Consider the following 16,204-nt stretch of genomic DNA (forward strand, 5'->3'; position numbering starts at 1 on the left):
AACAAATGTGATTGTTGGACGCATTGCTTATAGTGTTATTGGCAACAACCTTAAATCTTGCAAATTGGAATTGTTGAAAGGAATTTTGCAAAATTAAACTTCTTTAAATCCTAAACTATCTTATAAGATAGATCGAAAGAATTCGCTATTTTATCTTTTGAGAGTGAAATGAGAAGATTGTTTAATTATAAAGGAGTGTAAAGTAGGAATGAAAAGGGGCGGGTCGGAGTCGGATTTGCACATATCCAAACCCGAACCCAAAATTTAAAACTCAAACCCAAACTCAACAGGGTTGAAAATAAAAATATCATCTCCGAACCTGTCGGGTTTCGGGTAACCCAAAACAAAACCCAAAAATTATAGTATTAAATAAAGTATGATATTATTTTCGTGTAATTTTTCTCTAACTTTTCTACTTTCTCTAGTATTATTTCTTTTATATTTGAAGATCCAATAGTATATAAAGTAAAATTAAAAATTAAAAACAACGGACACATGGTAGAAATTTCAATTTTAAATTGAATTACATTACTTTGGGCGGGTTCGGGTTAGGGTCTTCGCTATACCAAACCCGGACCCAAAATTTAAACCCAGATAAAACCCAAACCCAAACCTAATCATAATGGGTTTTCCCCGTTAAATTCGGATTCTATCGGATATCCATGAGTTCGGTTTTTATTTCACCAGCACCATGACAAGTTATTTGTAGAAGCAAAGGCATTTAATCACATCATTAAGCACCATTATATTTTGTTGACTAAGAACACAAATGAGGCCAAACCATAGACTTTAATTTAGACGCACTGTTACTTATCCAGCTTATGAGTGTTCATTAGTTTGGTTAGTTTTTTATTTATTATCAAAAGTATCTTCTTACCTTTTAGGTTAAAGTTAAAGAATTTATTCTTTTAGGATTTGTGCTTGTCCCTTTCAACAAATGTCGCTCCTAGGAATCAAACTCTCGCCTTTTGACGAAGTAAAAGGTTCACACCATCATTTTTCGTACATTGGGAACTAAATGATTTGGCTTTGATTTGGTAAGGAAACCAAACTAAATTAATCAAAACAAATTTAATGATTCAATCCAATCGATTATTGGCTCTGAGGTAATCACAACTGGATTTTGAGGGTTAAAAAAATAATGTACGTTCTGCTAAATTTAGTGGTGAACAATGCTCGTTGCATAATATAAATGCATATCAAAATTCATCACCAAGTTCATCACGTTATTTACGTGAGTGGGATGACAGAATTAGGATCTGTATGTCAGAAGAGAGATTTAATTCGCTATAAAACAAATACATAATAATTAAATGGATTTAATTGTAACAAAATAACCATGTATAAAATGGATTTTATTATAACAAAAATCCATTTAACACACTGTTAAAATTCATTGAAAATCACTTCGGCCTTATTTGAAAGTAAGGTTTTGGATGGTAAGAGAAGGAATGATTTAGAAAAATATTCCTCTTGTTTGGGAGTTGGACCAATAAGAGATAAAGGTTTTGAAGGGTTTCTCAAACCCTCCATATGTGTATTTTCAAAGTTCTCTCAATTTGGGATTTTTTAAAGATAAAATGTCAAAATAACTAAATATGTTTAGAAATAATATATAATTACATATTATTGTCTATTTGTCATTGTTAATTACATTTTTAAGGGAAAATAAAAAATATGCTTACATTACCATTAGTTTATTCTCCTTCATCTAAATTTCATACTCTAAAATAAGGGAGAGGATTTCCTTCATTTTCCTTTCCCTTCCTCCCCTTCCTAACCCTTTGATCCCTCTCCTTCATTTTCCCTCCTAACTTCGAAACAAAGCCTAAGAAAGTATTAATCAAGGGGTGTAAGATCACGCTAGATTCTCAGAATGACCAAAAGGTAAGAGTTCAATTCCTGAAAACACTTATTGGGAGAGCTACAAACCCCAAAAATATTAATTTCTTACGGTAAGGAGATACGTGGTACTTGATAGTACAAAAATTCATTGGCAGTAACAATAACTATCTTAAAGGTTATTATACATCAGCTAATCTAAAATTGATTAGGAATGAAAAAAACTTCACACCATCAATATACTAATATTTAAATGTGACAAAATATATACAAATATGAGATAAATTATATGAATAGTATTATTCATTTGAGAGGACATACAAGTGATTCTGATGATGCTCACTTCTCAACATCAGCTATATGGGAAGTAATATATGGTAAATCTTGTCATGCATCTTAATTTTACAAATGCAAATTTCCTTCTATAAAAGTTAAGCGCTTAGCAAAATTAAGTTATTTCCATAAACTGAGTAGGTGGGGGTCTTAACAGCTGCAAACAATGACAATACAATAGGACTCTTTCAAAATCTATAGTTGATTTGCTGTGAAGCTGTAATATTAAAACAAAATCATATTCTTGTTGCTCCTTATTAAGGTTATCTACTCGATCACTGAATTGACAAAACAAAAATGGGATACCCCAAGTACATGGATCTGAATTATTCATACAATTTTTTCCACATCCTCAAACAGGAGAATTGATTGAAGAAAAATGGGACATCTGAGATGTGTGTGCATTAAAAGAAGGTTCATGACATATCTGTTATAACTCATACAGCAAGCCCTAACTCGGAGATCTTCAGTATCCTTTTGTCCAGCGCAGACCTCTGTCGCTTCAAAGTTGAAACCATAGAGGCAACCTAATCAACAGGTTTTTGGCAAAGAGAAAATAATCAAGTAATGAAACAAAATTAGACGTTTGGGAAAGTAAATTGATATTTCCATGCTTTTTTTTCACATATCTCCATTTCTACTACTAAGCAATTATGGCGCCTGTTAAAGTATACTCATTTTGACTCAATGAGTTTGAGCTAGTCTTTGTTTATGTTTCAACTTTCTTATCATACCCTCACCTCAATTTTCAAATTCCTATCTTATCACCACCTTCAATGTTCAGGCTTCAGTCTACATCTCAGCTGCAGCAACCACTATTGTCGCATCGCAGCCACTGTTGTCACCTATACGGCTATACCCATCCGCCGCCACCACTCTGAAACACACCTCCATCCCTTGAACTCCCCCACTGTCAGATTCGGCCAGATCTGTGTGTTCCACATAATTTTGATGTCGAGTTTATGCACGCTCTGCCATGAACTCCTCCATGTCTTCAGCTGACAACCGCCATCTACCTTCGTACACCGCCACAGACTCCTCCACTGTCTGGCTCGTTTATATCTGTGCAGAACACCTTTCTTATCATTAGTGACACAGATACCATCAAAGCATCGCCATGTTGGGACAACCACGCGACCAACAGTTCACGTCATCCCTTTTCTTCAGATCTGACTGGCATTTTTTTGTTATTGATATGTAAAATCGTGGGTTTGCTGTTGGGGAGTTTCAATTGTGTTTAATTGGTTGAATCTGGAAATCTGATGGTAAAAGGAGAAGGTGGAGTTGGTGGCAGTGGTGGGAGGGGCATTGAAGATCGGTGGCGACAACAGTGGCAAAGCTCAGCCATCAAACAGTCAGCGGCAAATAGAAGATAATAAAGGTCAAAGATGACTTTTTCATTTGAATGTTTTATCTCCGCTGCTAAACTTTTAATAGGATATCGAATTATCGATGATTCTATTTCATTTCAAGACTAATGAGTATCATACTGAATACCCACAAGTATGTTAGCCAACAACTATAATTATTAATAAAATTATGCTTTCAAAGCAATAATGGGTAAGTGATTAATGTTTATAAAAAGGATATGATGAAAAATAGTGAGAATGTAACTACTTGGTAGATGCACAGAAAAGTAGACAAAGCCTTACATCAGCTCTAAGTGCCAGAGATTCGCGAGTGGGTACTTCCCGCAGCCTGTCCATCAAATCTACATTCAGATAAAAGAGGGTAAATGACAATGTAATTGATATCAGACATATTCAAATACCCAGAGAAAATATGAAAGGAATAATTATAAAAAGAGAATTCCATATCATAAAATAAAGGAACAAAATGTTAGTTTTGTGTATGAAATGTGACCATTTAATGTGCCAAAAAAGGATTACTTTGATGGTAAATGATTTATCAGAAGTTATCTTTCTGTGACTTTCCCACAAAAAAAAAAGGCTTACCAGCAGCTCTGGCTTCAACCTTGTACAATGATTTTGCCAGCTTTTTACACTTGGTTCCAGTGCTCCTAAACAACATTGGAATTAGATATTCAGGCATACTTAAGTTGTAACCAAATAACTCAAAATTCCTTTTCTTAGCTGATAATACATACATTAGCTCGTTATACCCATACTTCATATCCTTCTCGGCAAGAGTTGTCCTTTCAAGCAGTTTTTTGCTCTCATTCCTCATTAACTCTAGTGATTGGTTCAGGTCCTTCACACTCTTCTCAGCACTAGCATACCTTGCCTTAACAAGTATTCATGTAATGTAAGGTAAAAGAAACAACAGAATATGTACTAGAGAAATATATACCAGTTTTGATACAGAACTATGAAAGATACAAGATACAAGGCTGAAGGCCCTATACATCAAGTTAGAAGTACGAATACATGCATCACAAAAAGAGAGAGGGCAGTATGTAAGAACATAGGTTAGAGATGCATTTCGATTGTCCTACTACAAAATACCTCCTCGCTCTGAAATCGGCCGAATGTATGACGGTACAGAAACCTTCTTGGAGCTGCAAAAACAGGAAGGACTTAAAAACTATAATATAAAAAATACTAATATTCAAGACAACATTTACAAAATCGTTTCAGACTAGAGACACAACTATGGGTGGCAAATGGATGGATTGGATAGATTTGGATCCTAATGGATTGATGAAAAGCCTTCACCAATCCATCTAAATCCATTAAATCATATTTTAAATTATCCAATTTACCTATATCCAAACTTAACGGATGAATTGATCCATAATAATAGATTGGATGGACGGATATCCAATCCATTTGATTTTTTTGAATTGGACTAGAAACATTTTTTAAGAAAATCATCCTTTTTTCAATAAAGCATTTTTTAAAAGCACTTCTCAAAACCATTTTTTAAAAAGTGTTTATTATTTTTTTAAGAAACACTTTAAAAAAGTGATTTCTTGAGCTTTAAATAAACTCACTTTTTTTCAAAATTCTACAAACAGCCGGCATATAAGGTTTCATGTGTAAGGTTTTTTTAACAGATATTTACATATGCTATGTATTTTAAGAAAAACTTTGAGCGTTATCAAAAATGAGAAGTTGATACTTGTATTTGCAAATGATGGTAATAAAAATACCTCGCATAGCAATAAGGGCAGCAGAAATAGCCAAACCAGCACCTAAAGCTGGATTCTCCCTTGCAACCACCATTCCATCTACAAAGGGGTCAGGAATTTAAGATCATAAATCAATGCAATATGTATCTAAAAGATAACATTCTATGAAGATTGATGGAGGTATCAGAGGAAGCAAAAAAGATCTACCAACAGTTATCATTGATTACAAAAAGGCCTATGATAGGGTAGCAATAGAGATCTTGTGTAAGGCTAAGGAGAAGAAAGGAGTTTGTATAGCCTTTATTAGACAAGCAGTATGTATTATGAAGTTAAAATTGGTGTGAGAACACAGGGTGTGCTCATAGAAGATTGTCCTACAAGTTTAGGATTACACCCAAAGAAGAGAATGAGTACAAGGTTGCAGAGGTAAGAACTTTTGTGTAGGATAGGTAGATATACAAGATAGAAAAAGTTTAGGGATGAATACATTAGCGGGAAAGACCATAAAAAGCCTTTGTAAGAACAGTATTTGGGTGGACGAAGAGTGGGACGAAGAGGTGAAAAAGTTGAAACCATTAAAAATGACTATGTTTAATGTTATGTAATCGACTCCACCTAGTGAAAAAGAAGGTTTTTTTATATAAATAAAAGATTGCTGCAAAGCTGAAACAAGTATGCTGCTTCTATGGCCACAAAAGTTTTCAGGATTGATACCATTCCATGTGTTGATTCATCTATGAAAAATAATTTAAAAAATAAGATTGAGAATACCTTTAACTTTACTTAAGAAAGCATCTTCATAGGTTCTATATTGTGATACTGCTTCTGGTAAATAATTCTGCAATGGAATCATGCATAACATGGATGAGTTTTTGAGTCACTCATATTGTATTGCATGATAAGAAAGGAATTACACATACTCGAGGATCTTCCAAGTCAGACAAGATAGAACATTAAAAACAGGAAACACTAACATAGGGTGAAAAAGGTAATGGCATTAGAAAATGAATATTCTTTATAAACAAAAGTTTGAAAAAAAATAAGTCATGATCAACCCCGGCAGAATAAAGGAAATGAAAATTTGTACCTTTCATTTATTTACAGAATTTTAAAAATACAATGAAAATAAGCACACTATAATCTTTAAAGTATTTGACTTTGTTTTACCATTTTATACCTGATGGCAAAAACCCACGGGCCACGCTTCATAATTTTAGACAGGTTTAGTAGGTTAGACCATATGACACCATTTTATTAGGTGTTAGCGTTCTATTAGATGTTTCTGGGTTTGGATAATATAGGTCAACTTTTGGAGTTTTAACTTCAATTCTAAATCTCTCAAAATTATAATCAGTTGATATCCTAATAGTTATGCATGAATATACAAAGAATCTGAAAGTACAATAATAATAATAATTTTATTGTTTAGGTGTTGTCTAAGACTTTATAATGTTAAAGGCTAGCATTGGCAGTGGTTGGTGGACATGGTATAAGTGGTGTTTGAGTTGATGTGGAAATTTTGGTAGAGGTGGCATACTGACATTATTGAAGTGAGTTGCAGCAGTAGTTATATGGTGGTGGTGGTGACACAAGTAGTAAAATTAATATTCATGGCAGTGACACTTGTAAAGATGGTGGCCACACTAGCAGATACTCTCGCTTGAAATTGTGTACCCCTCTTTCGATATTTATGGGCTACCATCGGCCCTGGCCGAACCCCTATCAAGGTGGGCTAGACTAGCAATTTGGCAGCTTAATTAACATGTGAGCTTTTTGGCCAGCCCCAATTGACCTGAGCTGGCCCACTTTGACACCTCTAGCAAGAGGATACAATATTATGGGTTATCTTAGTGGGAGTACTAAGGACAACAATAACCTAGTCAGAAATTGATCCAAAGAGAGTCAACAAAGAAGTTTCAAACCTAGATTATGAGATTTTATTAGTTTGTGAGGATAACATAAACTCGTTAATCTAAGTGAGCCTAAATCAGAAATTTCATTAAAACAACAACAACCAGACCTTAATCTCACTAGGTGGGTCGACTACATGGATCCCTAAATCAGAAAGTACAATAAAAACAAAAACAGATTTAAATTGCTGTATAGCATTTAAGCATCGCAGTCACTATGACCGATTGACCGCATCACTGGGCACTGGGCACTAGCAGCCATAATAGCGGCGACACGGAAAGACCCTGTGATTAGGGTTTGGTCTGTGCTGCAGCTATTGTGGTTTGTGGCCGCTCCAGCTCCAGCTCCTATTGGCAAGCCTGATTCATCTAAGACTTATTTATACCAATATTCTAGGTCCAGCATAAGTATTATAAAACAGGTACAACCCTAGCTCATAACTCTCCTCGCATAATATGAACCTAACACAATAACTCATAACATTCTAACAGGTCCGTTACATCCTTAGAGGTTTGTTAATTGGAATCAACGGGATACTCATGTAATAGAAGCTAGAAAAAACTGTTTTTCTCAAGGCTCAAACAATCAGAACAAGAAAACCTATTTAGTAAATGTTTTAGTTGAGTTTTGACGATAAAAGGGTGTTCAAGATATTATATAAAAAGGGGGTAGGGGGTAATTGACATCATTAATAGTTTCATTTTGCATTATTCTGCTGTCCAGGTTAGCCATTGCAAACAATTTAAATAATTTGTAAACAAGCTCATCCTCCCAGAAAAAATACATCGAGTATATGTGCCACACCCACAACCAACTTTGGTCCGTAAAAATGTACAACCCATTATGGTCCAAATAATACGGTCTAAGCATTATTTGATAGGATATAACACACGTCGCTAAAATTTGAAATTCTTAAGAATCAACTAAAAAAATTTCAATGATTTTTCATTTCTCTGGGACTATATGGTGGCACTACTTTGTATTAGTCCAGTATATGTGTTTAACAGAATGGAATCCTTGTCCTTATTTTCTTTACTTACTCCGAAATTTCAGTTAATTTTTTTTGCTACTGCCAAATGTATCCCACTCTATCGGTAAGCAACTAATCTCTTTTGAGATGCGTGGCTGTCCCTCCTAACTCCTCCCATTAATCGAACCCATGACCATATGGTCTTTTTGGGATCTAGCGGAACCATACGACACTAACCGAAATTTGAGTTAATTAAACCTAGGGAAATGAAAACCCTCTAATTTGGAAGAAGGCACAAAACGGTGACGTATATAGAATGGAAGAAAAAAGTGAGAGGAGAGGAAGAGGGAACCTGAAAGGTACGTAGATGGGTGGAAGAGGTTTGTTGTGCAGAGCGAGCAGCAGATCGAATATCTGCAATCGACGGCAAAGATGATGATGATGATGATGCCGTAGCCACCGCCGCCACAGCTAAAGGTTCCGATGAGGCATCTCCGGGAGGAGGAGGAGGTGAAGAGGAAGAAGACGAATCTGCGTTTGCCATTTTCCCGATGAGTGATAGTGTTTGGGGGTTGGTTGATTCGATTTAAATAGGTCAATATTCTATTTCATCTGGAAAAATCTAAAACACTACCAAAAAAACGCGGTAATTCCCCAAAATACCCTTTTAAGCTAACTTTTTATTAGGTGGATTATAAACAAAACTTATTTTTACGAAGAAAAAAACGAAGAATAGAAGCTCATGGGTTGTTTATTTCAAATATTAATTTTTATATTGTTATTTCGTAACAAACATTAAAAAATATTATGGATATAAAAATATATATTTAAAAATTGTTTTTGTCTTTTAGTAAAAGATATATGATTTAAATTAATGAATAAATTTAAACCATTAAATATGCATAAAATTAATGACTAGGATATGAGGTGAAATAAGTGGATCTACTCTATGATTACATATAAAACATATATATAAATAAAGAGTTTAAAATATACATAAATATTTATTAAGTTCAAGGGTAGAAAATATACATAAAAATCTGCGAAATGATCATATAGTCTCACTTTATTAAGTTCAAGGGTAGAAAATATACATAAAAATTTTGCACATCAAGATCATATGGTAACATTTTAAATCTTTCAAGAAGTTAATTGATGACAAAAGAACTATAGTCCATATAGCAACATCACAATCTTTGGTTGGGGAGGACAGAATTGAGAGTTTAATCTTTGTTTATATCATTGTAATTTAATGATCAGGTCATCAAATATCAAATTGATACCAGAAGAATTAAAATCTGTGAACCATACATTTCATAATCAAAATGGATATTATAGTTCTCCAACATTTTTTACTGCAAAACAAGTCAGAAGCCAAAAGAAGGCTGGTTTTTGAGTTTACCAAAAAGCCTCATACATCATCTTAACAGATGAAAAGAGGTCATAACAATAGGGAAATAGAAAGAAATAGCTTTATATGGTGGCTGCAAAACAGGGGCCAAACTACTAAATTATTCTAATTGAAATTATGCATCCCATGTTGAACCCAAAAGGCAAGTTTAGAGGCATGGTGTGACCTCTTCCTTTTAATGGATGATCATTTCACTGTCAATATTTTGATGACTGACGCAGCGCCGACACGATGAAGGGCCACGACAGAATCCCCATCCTTGCAGAGACCCTTTGTCTTGGCATGTTGAATGGCAAATTCTATTTCTTCTTCTGTTGTTTCTGCATGAGAAGCTCTAGCAGAAGCTGCACTTAATATTGGAACCAATCCTCGGAATATCAGGCTATGCCTTGCAGGGGCCTCATCACTGCATGTCCAGTCAAAGGTATCAGTCGAAATCTCAGGGACAACCACAGAAAGAATTGGCATGGCTGGCCTGTATTTCGCCACTAACTTTGCAGTACTTCCTCCTCTAGTTAGAACCAATATGAGAGCCGCTTTAGCTGAGTTTGCTGTTCTAACAGCAGAAGAAGCTAGACTCTCCAATGGGCTCATGGGCACTGGTGAGTGCTCCATGATCCTTTTGAATACAAGTCCATAGTCAAGGGTGCTCTCTGCTTCAAGACATATTTTGGCCATTGTTCGAACAGCAAGTTCTGGATAAGCTCCAGCAGCTGTTTCACCACTAAGCATCACACAGTCTGTGCCATCAAGAACTGCATTGGCAACATCAGTAGCTTCAGCTCTAGTTGGCCTGGGAGATTTGATCATTGACTCCAACATCTGGGTCGCAGTGACAACCGGTTTTCCTTGGATATTGCACTTGTAAATCATCACTTTCTGTGCAAGAAATATCTTCTCTATTGGAATTTCCATTCCGAGGTCACCACGTGCCACCATAAACGCATCTGTGTTTGCAAGGATTTCATCAAAATTTGCAACCCCTTCTTGATTTTCAACCTGCCACGCGAAGTAATAGACAGAAAAGGCGATCACAAACAAGTAATTAATATATGATAGAGATAGCAAATATCAGAAGATAATCATGAGATACTTTCACTAAAGAACATCCCAAAATCTGTTATAGATAATATTCAATACGACAAATTAGTGTGGATACAACAGGCATCTGCAATCCTCTACACGCAAGGAAATCAACATGCTCAGAACAAATGTATTAATGAGCGCATTAAAGTGGAGGGGAGAATATGGCATCATAACTAATTCATAACAAATAGGATCCCAACACACTTTTTAACTGGATCAAAATGAGACACAGATGAATAGGAACAAAAAATTCCTGCGGATGGAGCAGATAAAAATAAAAATGGAGGGAATATACTTTTCCATAAAAAAGAACACTACATACCTTAGACATAAGAAGAATGTTCTTAGCATGCTTCCCCAGCAGTTTCCGAACTTCCACCAGGTCAGAACCTTTTCGGACAAAAGAAAGTGCAATCATGTCAATTTTATTGGGAACTCCCCAGCCTAAGATATCTTCCTTGTCTTTCTCTGTCAATGTTGGGAGATCCACTATCACTCCAGGCAGATTAACATTCTTTCTCTCACCGAGAGTACAAGAGTTCTCACATCGACATCGAACTAAACCCAATTTTGTGTCACATTCCAAAACTTTAAAGGATATTGTACCATCAGAGCAGAGTATGACCATCCCAGGCTTCACATCCTCAGCCAGCTTTTTGTAGCTCATACATATCATCTTCTCATCTCCCTTTATGCTGTAGTCAGTTGAAATGGTTATTTCGTTTCCCTGTTTCAGCTGGATCGGTTTGCCATCCTTGAGAAATCCAGTTCGAATCTCAGGCCCCTATAACAACATAGATACATATAACGAAACATAAGGAACTTGATAATTTTAGTCTCACTCTATAAATCTATGAAGAGAAAAATTTAGAACCAGATTCCGGAACTAGAATGATCACACAGTAAAACTCTAGGATTTTTTGGCTGTTAAAATCTGATTTTGTAATAGGCTATTTCAATATCAGCATAAAAATGCTTCATATTTGATTCAATAGCCTATATCACTATACAGTGCCACATGTTACATTTTCATTGAAATAATGTAATGTTTCCAGAGTATAAAAGAACCTCTTGAAATGGTTGAAACTTGAAGGCTTGGATAGGAAACACAATATAGCCAAATTATCAAGAAGATCTTGTATACTAAAATAGTACTACATTAATCACATCCCCCAATAAAAATAACTGAAAGTATGATTTGAACAACTGATTCAAACAACTTATGCCAACACTTGATAGTTTATGAGGAAAGTACATGTCTACTTTGTAGATAAAACTATCAAGTGTTATGAGAATGTGTGCATTTAAAGCAGCGTCAACCAATTTCCACTTATAATGGGGGTGTATCTCGCCATAACGATAAGGTTGTTTGCCTTGTGATCTGGAGTTCAATTCTTGAAAACAACCACTCTGTTTGTGGGAGTAAGATTACATATATCTACCAAACCCCGCTAGGTGTGAGTCTCATATACTATGTCGCCTTTTTACATATAAAGAAGGAGAGATCCCTTTGCCTAAACTTTTTTTTTTCATTTACACCCACATTCAGCCATTGACCTTATTTTCATCCAACATAACACTTTAGTAATACTTTACAAAGTTGGATGAAAACAAATATCAACTAAAATTGGTTTAAACACATCTTTTTTTTAATTTTATCATTAAAGTGACTGTTTAACCATACATACAGTCAAATTAAATATTAAAAATATTCAATGAAGATTTCACCATTCCATGCAACCCTACGCTATTGTCAAAGAAATCATAATCTCATGCAAATAAGAAATAACTAACAGGCAAAGAACTTAAATCCATCATTATTACCTAATATTCATAAACAAACAATAACAAAAAATAATACCTTAGTATCAAGCATAACAGCGCATAGAATACCGGTATTTTCCATGGCGGTTCTAACGTTATCAAGAGTTTCTTGATGATATTCATGAGATCCATGAGAGAAGTTGAAACGAGCAACGTTCATTCCTGCTCTCAGAAGCTTCTCGATCATTGGCACAGACCTCGATGCAGGTCCCAAAGTGCACACGATCTTCGTTTTTGGTCTCTTCTCTAACACCGTTACCATATCTCCGTTTCCGTTACCAGCCATTGTTGTCGCTTAGGGTTAGATTAATGTTCAACTCTGTGTTTTCACTGCTTTTGATGTTTATTGATAAAGAGATAAAGAAGAGGTTGATGTGACTTGTGCCTCAGGAAAGGAAAGGTCAGTTATACATTTATTATTGTCTTTCCCTTTTTTATACGTTACAAATCACTAATAATATCCTAATATCTATTCATGTAAAAATTTATATATACTTATTATCTCATCTATCATTTATTTAGATTATTTTTATTGAAAATTGGATGATTGCTAAATATGATTGATAGATGATATAAGTGATAATGTATAAAAAAATTTCACTACCAGTGTTACATTTTTTGCTTAATAATCAAATATTATAATTTTGATGGCTAAAGGAGATAACATATTTTAATAATATTAGTATGAACAGATATTTTATTATCATTTAGTTATATTTACCTTCTCTTATGAGAGATTAATATAATAGTTTAAAAAAAGATATTCATCATTCACCGTTTATTTCTATTACTTTTTTGATGACATTTAATAATGATTAATAATTATAAATAATTAATGACTCATTGGATGCATACGTTCTTTTGTTGAATCATTGGATGCAATGAATAATTTATTCTAATGTTTATAATCTACCTCTCTCATGTAGAGGCTGTTCATTATCTTCTTATTAGTATGTGTCACTTCAACTTTCCTCAGATACTCCAGTCTTTTAATTATTTATTCTATATATGCATGACTTGTACCACATTTGTAAGGTTTTCTTATTTCACAAACTTGAAAGAAGGAGCAAGACCTATTCTAAAATTAGAGGGAGAAAGAAACAAGAAAAACTCTATGTGAAATCATTAGAAATGATTTAGACCCAAAGAGCTCTAGAATAATAGAAGGAGTTGATTTTTATTAGAAAATTATTAGGATGTGAGTTGCCCCCGACTCTATCTCGCCCAATATTATAGTGACACATCATTTAAAATTCCAACTCATATTTAACAAATTTAAGCTCCTAAAACTAAAACAGTACCCACTTGCAAAGATTTCTATATGGCTACTACAAGTAGTAGGGCTAAATGGCTAATAGTGCACTCAGAACTCAGAAGTACTTGTGCAAAATCATTTTGAAAATGAATATAAGCCTACAACATAAAGCATGATGGCTGTTAAACATGAACGCTTTCTTTTTCTAAGACTGAACTAACTTATTTAGTTTTTAAGATTTAGGAGAGTTCCTTGCCTCATCCATAACCTGGCATCCAATCCACAATAACAATACTCAATTTGGTCCTTATAAATTTGTGGAGGACCAATTTGATAACCGAAAAAATAAAAATCAAACTGCTAAAAAATTGCGAATTTGAGTCAAAATAGTATCTATTAGGAACCAGGATCAGTCCCCAAAATTTTCTACCTCCAAATCCCATTAGATAATATAAAAATATTAATTTATATTAAATAGGTGTCAACTTTCAGTTAGCTCAGGAGACAATGAGACATAGAAAATGGGACAACTAATATTTTTTTATGTGTATTTCAAATTTGCAGAGACCAAATTGATACACAAAATTTTTGAAGAACTAAAATAGGTCTTAGAGGAAATCTTCAGAACAAAGCGAATTGAATATGGGCAGAAACTGTATTTCAAAGCATGTCATACTAGCAAAGTTCTCATGATATCTTTATGCAGATTGTTTGTGAACAGAATATAATAATGCGTGGTATAATTTTTGGGGAATTACCACTACGGGGTTACTTTTATGGGTTATGGTCCCCATTTGTAGAGCAACAGGTTTTCAGGTGTAAAGTTGAGGAGAATAAGGTAGGATGAGGATAGTGTTATCCAATAAGGATATAACACTATCAACTCATCCATTTGGGCATATAAGGCATAAGGCAACCATAAGGCTCCCACTCTAACACAACACACCATCAAGAGAAAAACTCAAGAGAGCTTTCTCATTCCCCTCTAGAGAAGCATAAGGAAAACCGTAAGGTACTCTAACATCTGGAAGATCATCTCACCCTCATACCTTCGAGATTCCGGAAATGGCTCAACAAGGTATGTTCTTCATCTTCACCATGAAATCATTTGGGGTTTCTTCGGTTTAGGTCATGGTCGTTCCATATGGGCATAAACATTAGGTTATCGGTACGAAGCCATGACCATAAGGACTTCCGCATTCAATCTAAGGATTACGGATGGAGAAATTCTCCAACAAGTGGTATCAGAGCCAACCCAATTTGATTCATGTGTGAAATTAGGTTTTCATGTTCTTCCCCAAAATTAGGATTGATTTAGGGATTTGATGTTTTCATTTTTTGCCATGAATCGATTAAGATTGTCATTCATGTCTTTCCATATGAATACAAAAGGATTTGAAATGAATGAACATTGTTTTTCTGTTGTTTTCTTGAATTTTGGGAGAAAAAACGATGCAAAAATCGCACTGTTCATGTGTTGTCGCAGTGCTCGCGCTCAAGCGAGAAATCCCACGCTCAAGCGAGAATTAGGCAGAAGCATGATAGTTTTTTTTGCTCAAGCGAGAAATCCCGCGCTCAAGTGAGAAATCATGCGCTCAAGCGAGAATTGAGCAGAAGCATGGTATATTTTTCGCTCAAGCGAGAAATCGCTCGCCCAAGCGAAAATTTAAGATTTATGGGGTTTTTGGTATCTTTATGCATCGACTTTGGTTATTATTTGGTTGTCCACTAAGTTGTCTATTATTTCAAGTGAGCCAAATGAAGTTAATATTTGGCCCAAAGGAAAGTTAATATTTGGCCGAAGATCATATACACCTGTGATGATAAACATGTCATGATTCTAAAGTTTTATACATGTGACTGATGAATCAATCCAAAGAGGGATTCGTCAGTTGACATGCCTTATTATGAATGTTTGATCATTACAACAAGAGTACCACTTGCAGTTGATATCACTGTCCAAAGACTTGATATTGATGGTGCACTAGATATCTTGATTTGGACATACCATTGTTTTAAGCACATTGATAATTTTGAGTTGCGAGCATATTTTAATATTTTGTCTTTTGTTTGAATCAAACTACATCAATTGCTTCTATATATGCGAATTTGAATTCGGTTCCGGTCCTTAATGGTGAAAATTTTAAGGACTGGAAAGAGAACATGGAAATTGTTCTTGGCTGCATGGATCTGGACTATGCATTAAGGGTAGAGCAACCCCCTTCTCCTTTGGAATCCAGTGCCTCTGAAGAGAGGAAGGATTATGAGAAGTGAGATCACTCTAATCGCATGAGTCTAATGATCATTAAGCGCGACATTCCAGAGGTCTTTAGGGGTACTATCTCGGATGAGATAAATGGTGCATATAGAGCTTCAGACATCTTAGAATTGATACATACGAATATCTGTGGGCCATTCCCTATGGCTTCCTAGAATGGTCAACGATACTTCATATCATTCATAGACGATTATTCTCGTTAT

The 16,204-nt window shown here is 34.8% G+C and overlaps 2 protein-coding genes across 2 annotated transcripts; both read right to left on the reverse strand.

Annotated features, from left to right (window-relative positions):
• On the reverse strand, positions 2,372-8,763 carry LOC109331935. Its single transcript, XM_019566741.1, has 8 exons — positions 8,500-8,763; positions 6,038-6,104; positions 5,288-5,365; positions 4,641-4,693; positions 4,283-4,419; positions 4,131-4,195; positions 3,828-3,886; positions 2,372-2,702 (listed from the first exon to the last, which is right to left on the reverse strand). The coding sequence occupies exons 1-8, from the start codon at positions 8,689-8,691 to the stop codon at positions 2,613-2,615; spliced, it is 741 nt and encodes a 246-aa protein (XP_019422286.1). The 5' UTR covers positions 8,692-8,763; the 3' UTR covers positions 2,372-2,612.
• LOC109331600 (pyruvate kinase, cytosolic isozyme) lies at positions 9,437-12,868 on the reverse strand. Its single transcript, XM_019566201.1, has 3 exons — positions 12,506-12,868; positions 10,967-11,428; positions 9,437-10,557 (listed from the first exon to the last, which is right to left on the reverse strand). The coding sequence occupies exons 1-3, from the start codon at positions 12,752-12,754 to the stop codon at positions 9,745-9,747; spliced, it is 1,524 nt and encodes a 507-aa protein (XP_019421746.1). The 5' UTR covers positions 12,755-12,868; the 3' UTR covers positions 9,437-9,744.

This window comes from Lupinus angustifolius, chromosome LG17 (genome assembly GCF_001865875.1).
Source record: "Lupinus angustifolius cultivar Tanjil chromosome LG17, LupAngTanjil_v1.0, whole genome shotgun sequence".
NCBI lineage: Eukaryota > Viridiplantae > Streptophyta > Magnoliopsida > Fabales > Fabaceae > Lupinus > Lupinus angustifolius.

What these genes read in the sequence shown, in the direction of transcription:
- LOC109331600 (XM_019566201.1), bottom strand. Translation starts at nt 12,754, where the DNA reads ATGGCTGGTAACGGAAACGGAGATATGGTAACGGTGTTAGAGAAGAGA. An exon ending in CTGTTATGCTTGATACTAAG is followed by an intron (nt 11,429 to 12,505) that starts GTATTATTTTTT and finishes ATGTTGTTATAG; the next exon opens with GGGCCTGAGATTCGAACTGG. An exon ending in ACATTCTTCTTATGTCTAAG is followed by an intron (nt 10,558 to 10,966) that starts GTATGTAGTGTT and finishes TTCGCGTGGCAG; the next exon opens with GTTGAAAATCAAGAAGGGGT.
- LOC109331935 (XM_019566741.1), bottom strand. Translation starts at nt 8,691, where the DNA reads ATGGCAAACGCAGATTCGTCTTCTTCCTCTTCACCTCCTCCTCCTCCC. An exon ending in GCCGATTTCAGAGCGAGGAG is followed by an intron (nt 4,420 to 4,640) that starts GTATTTTGTAGT and finishes ATACTTGTTAAG; the next exon opens with GCAAGGTATGCTAGTGCTGA. An exon ending in TATGGGTATAACGAGCTAAT is followed by an intron (nt 4,196 to 4,282) that starts GTATGTATTATC and finishes AATGTTGTTTAG; the next exon opens with GAGCACTGGAACCAAGTGTA.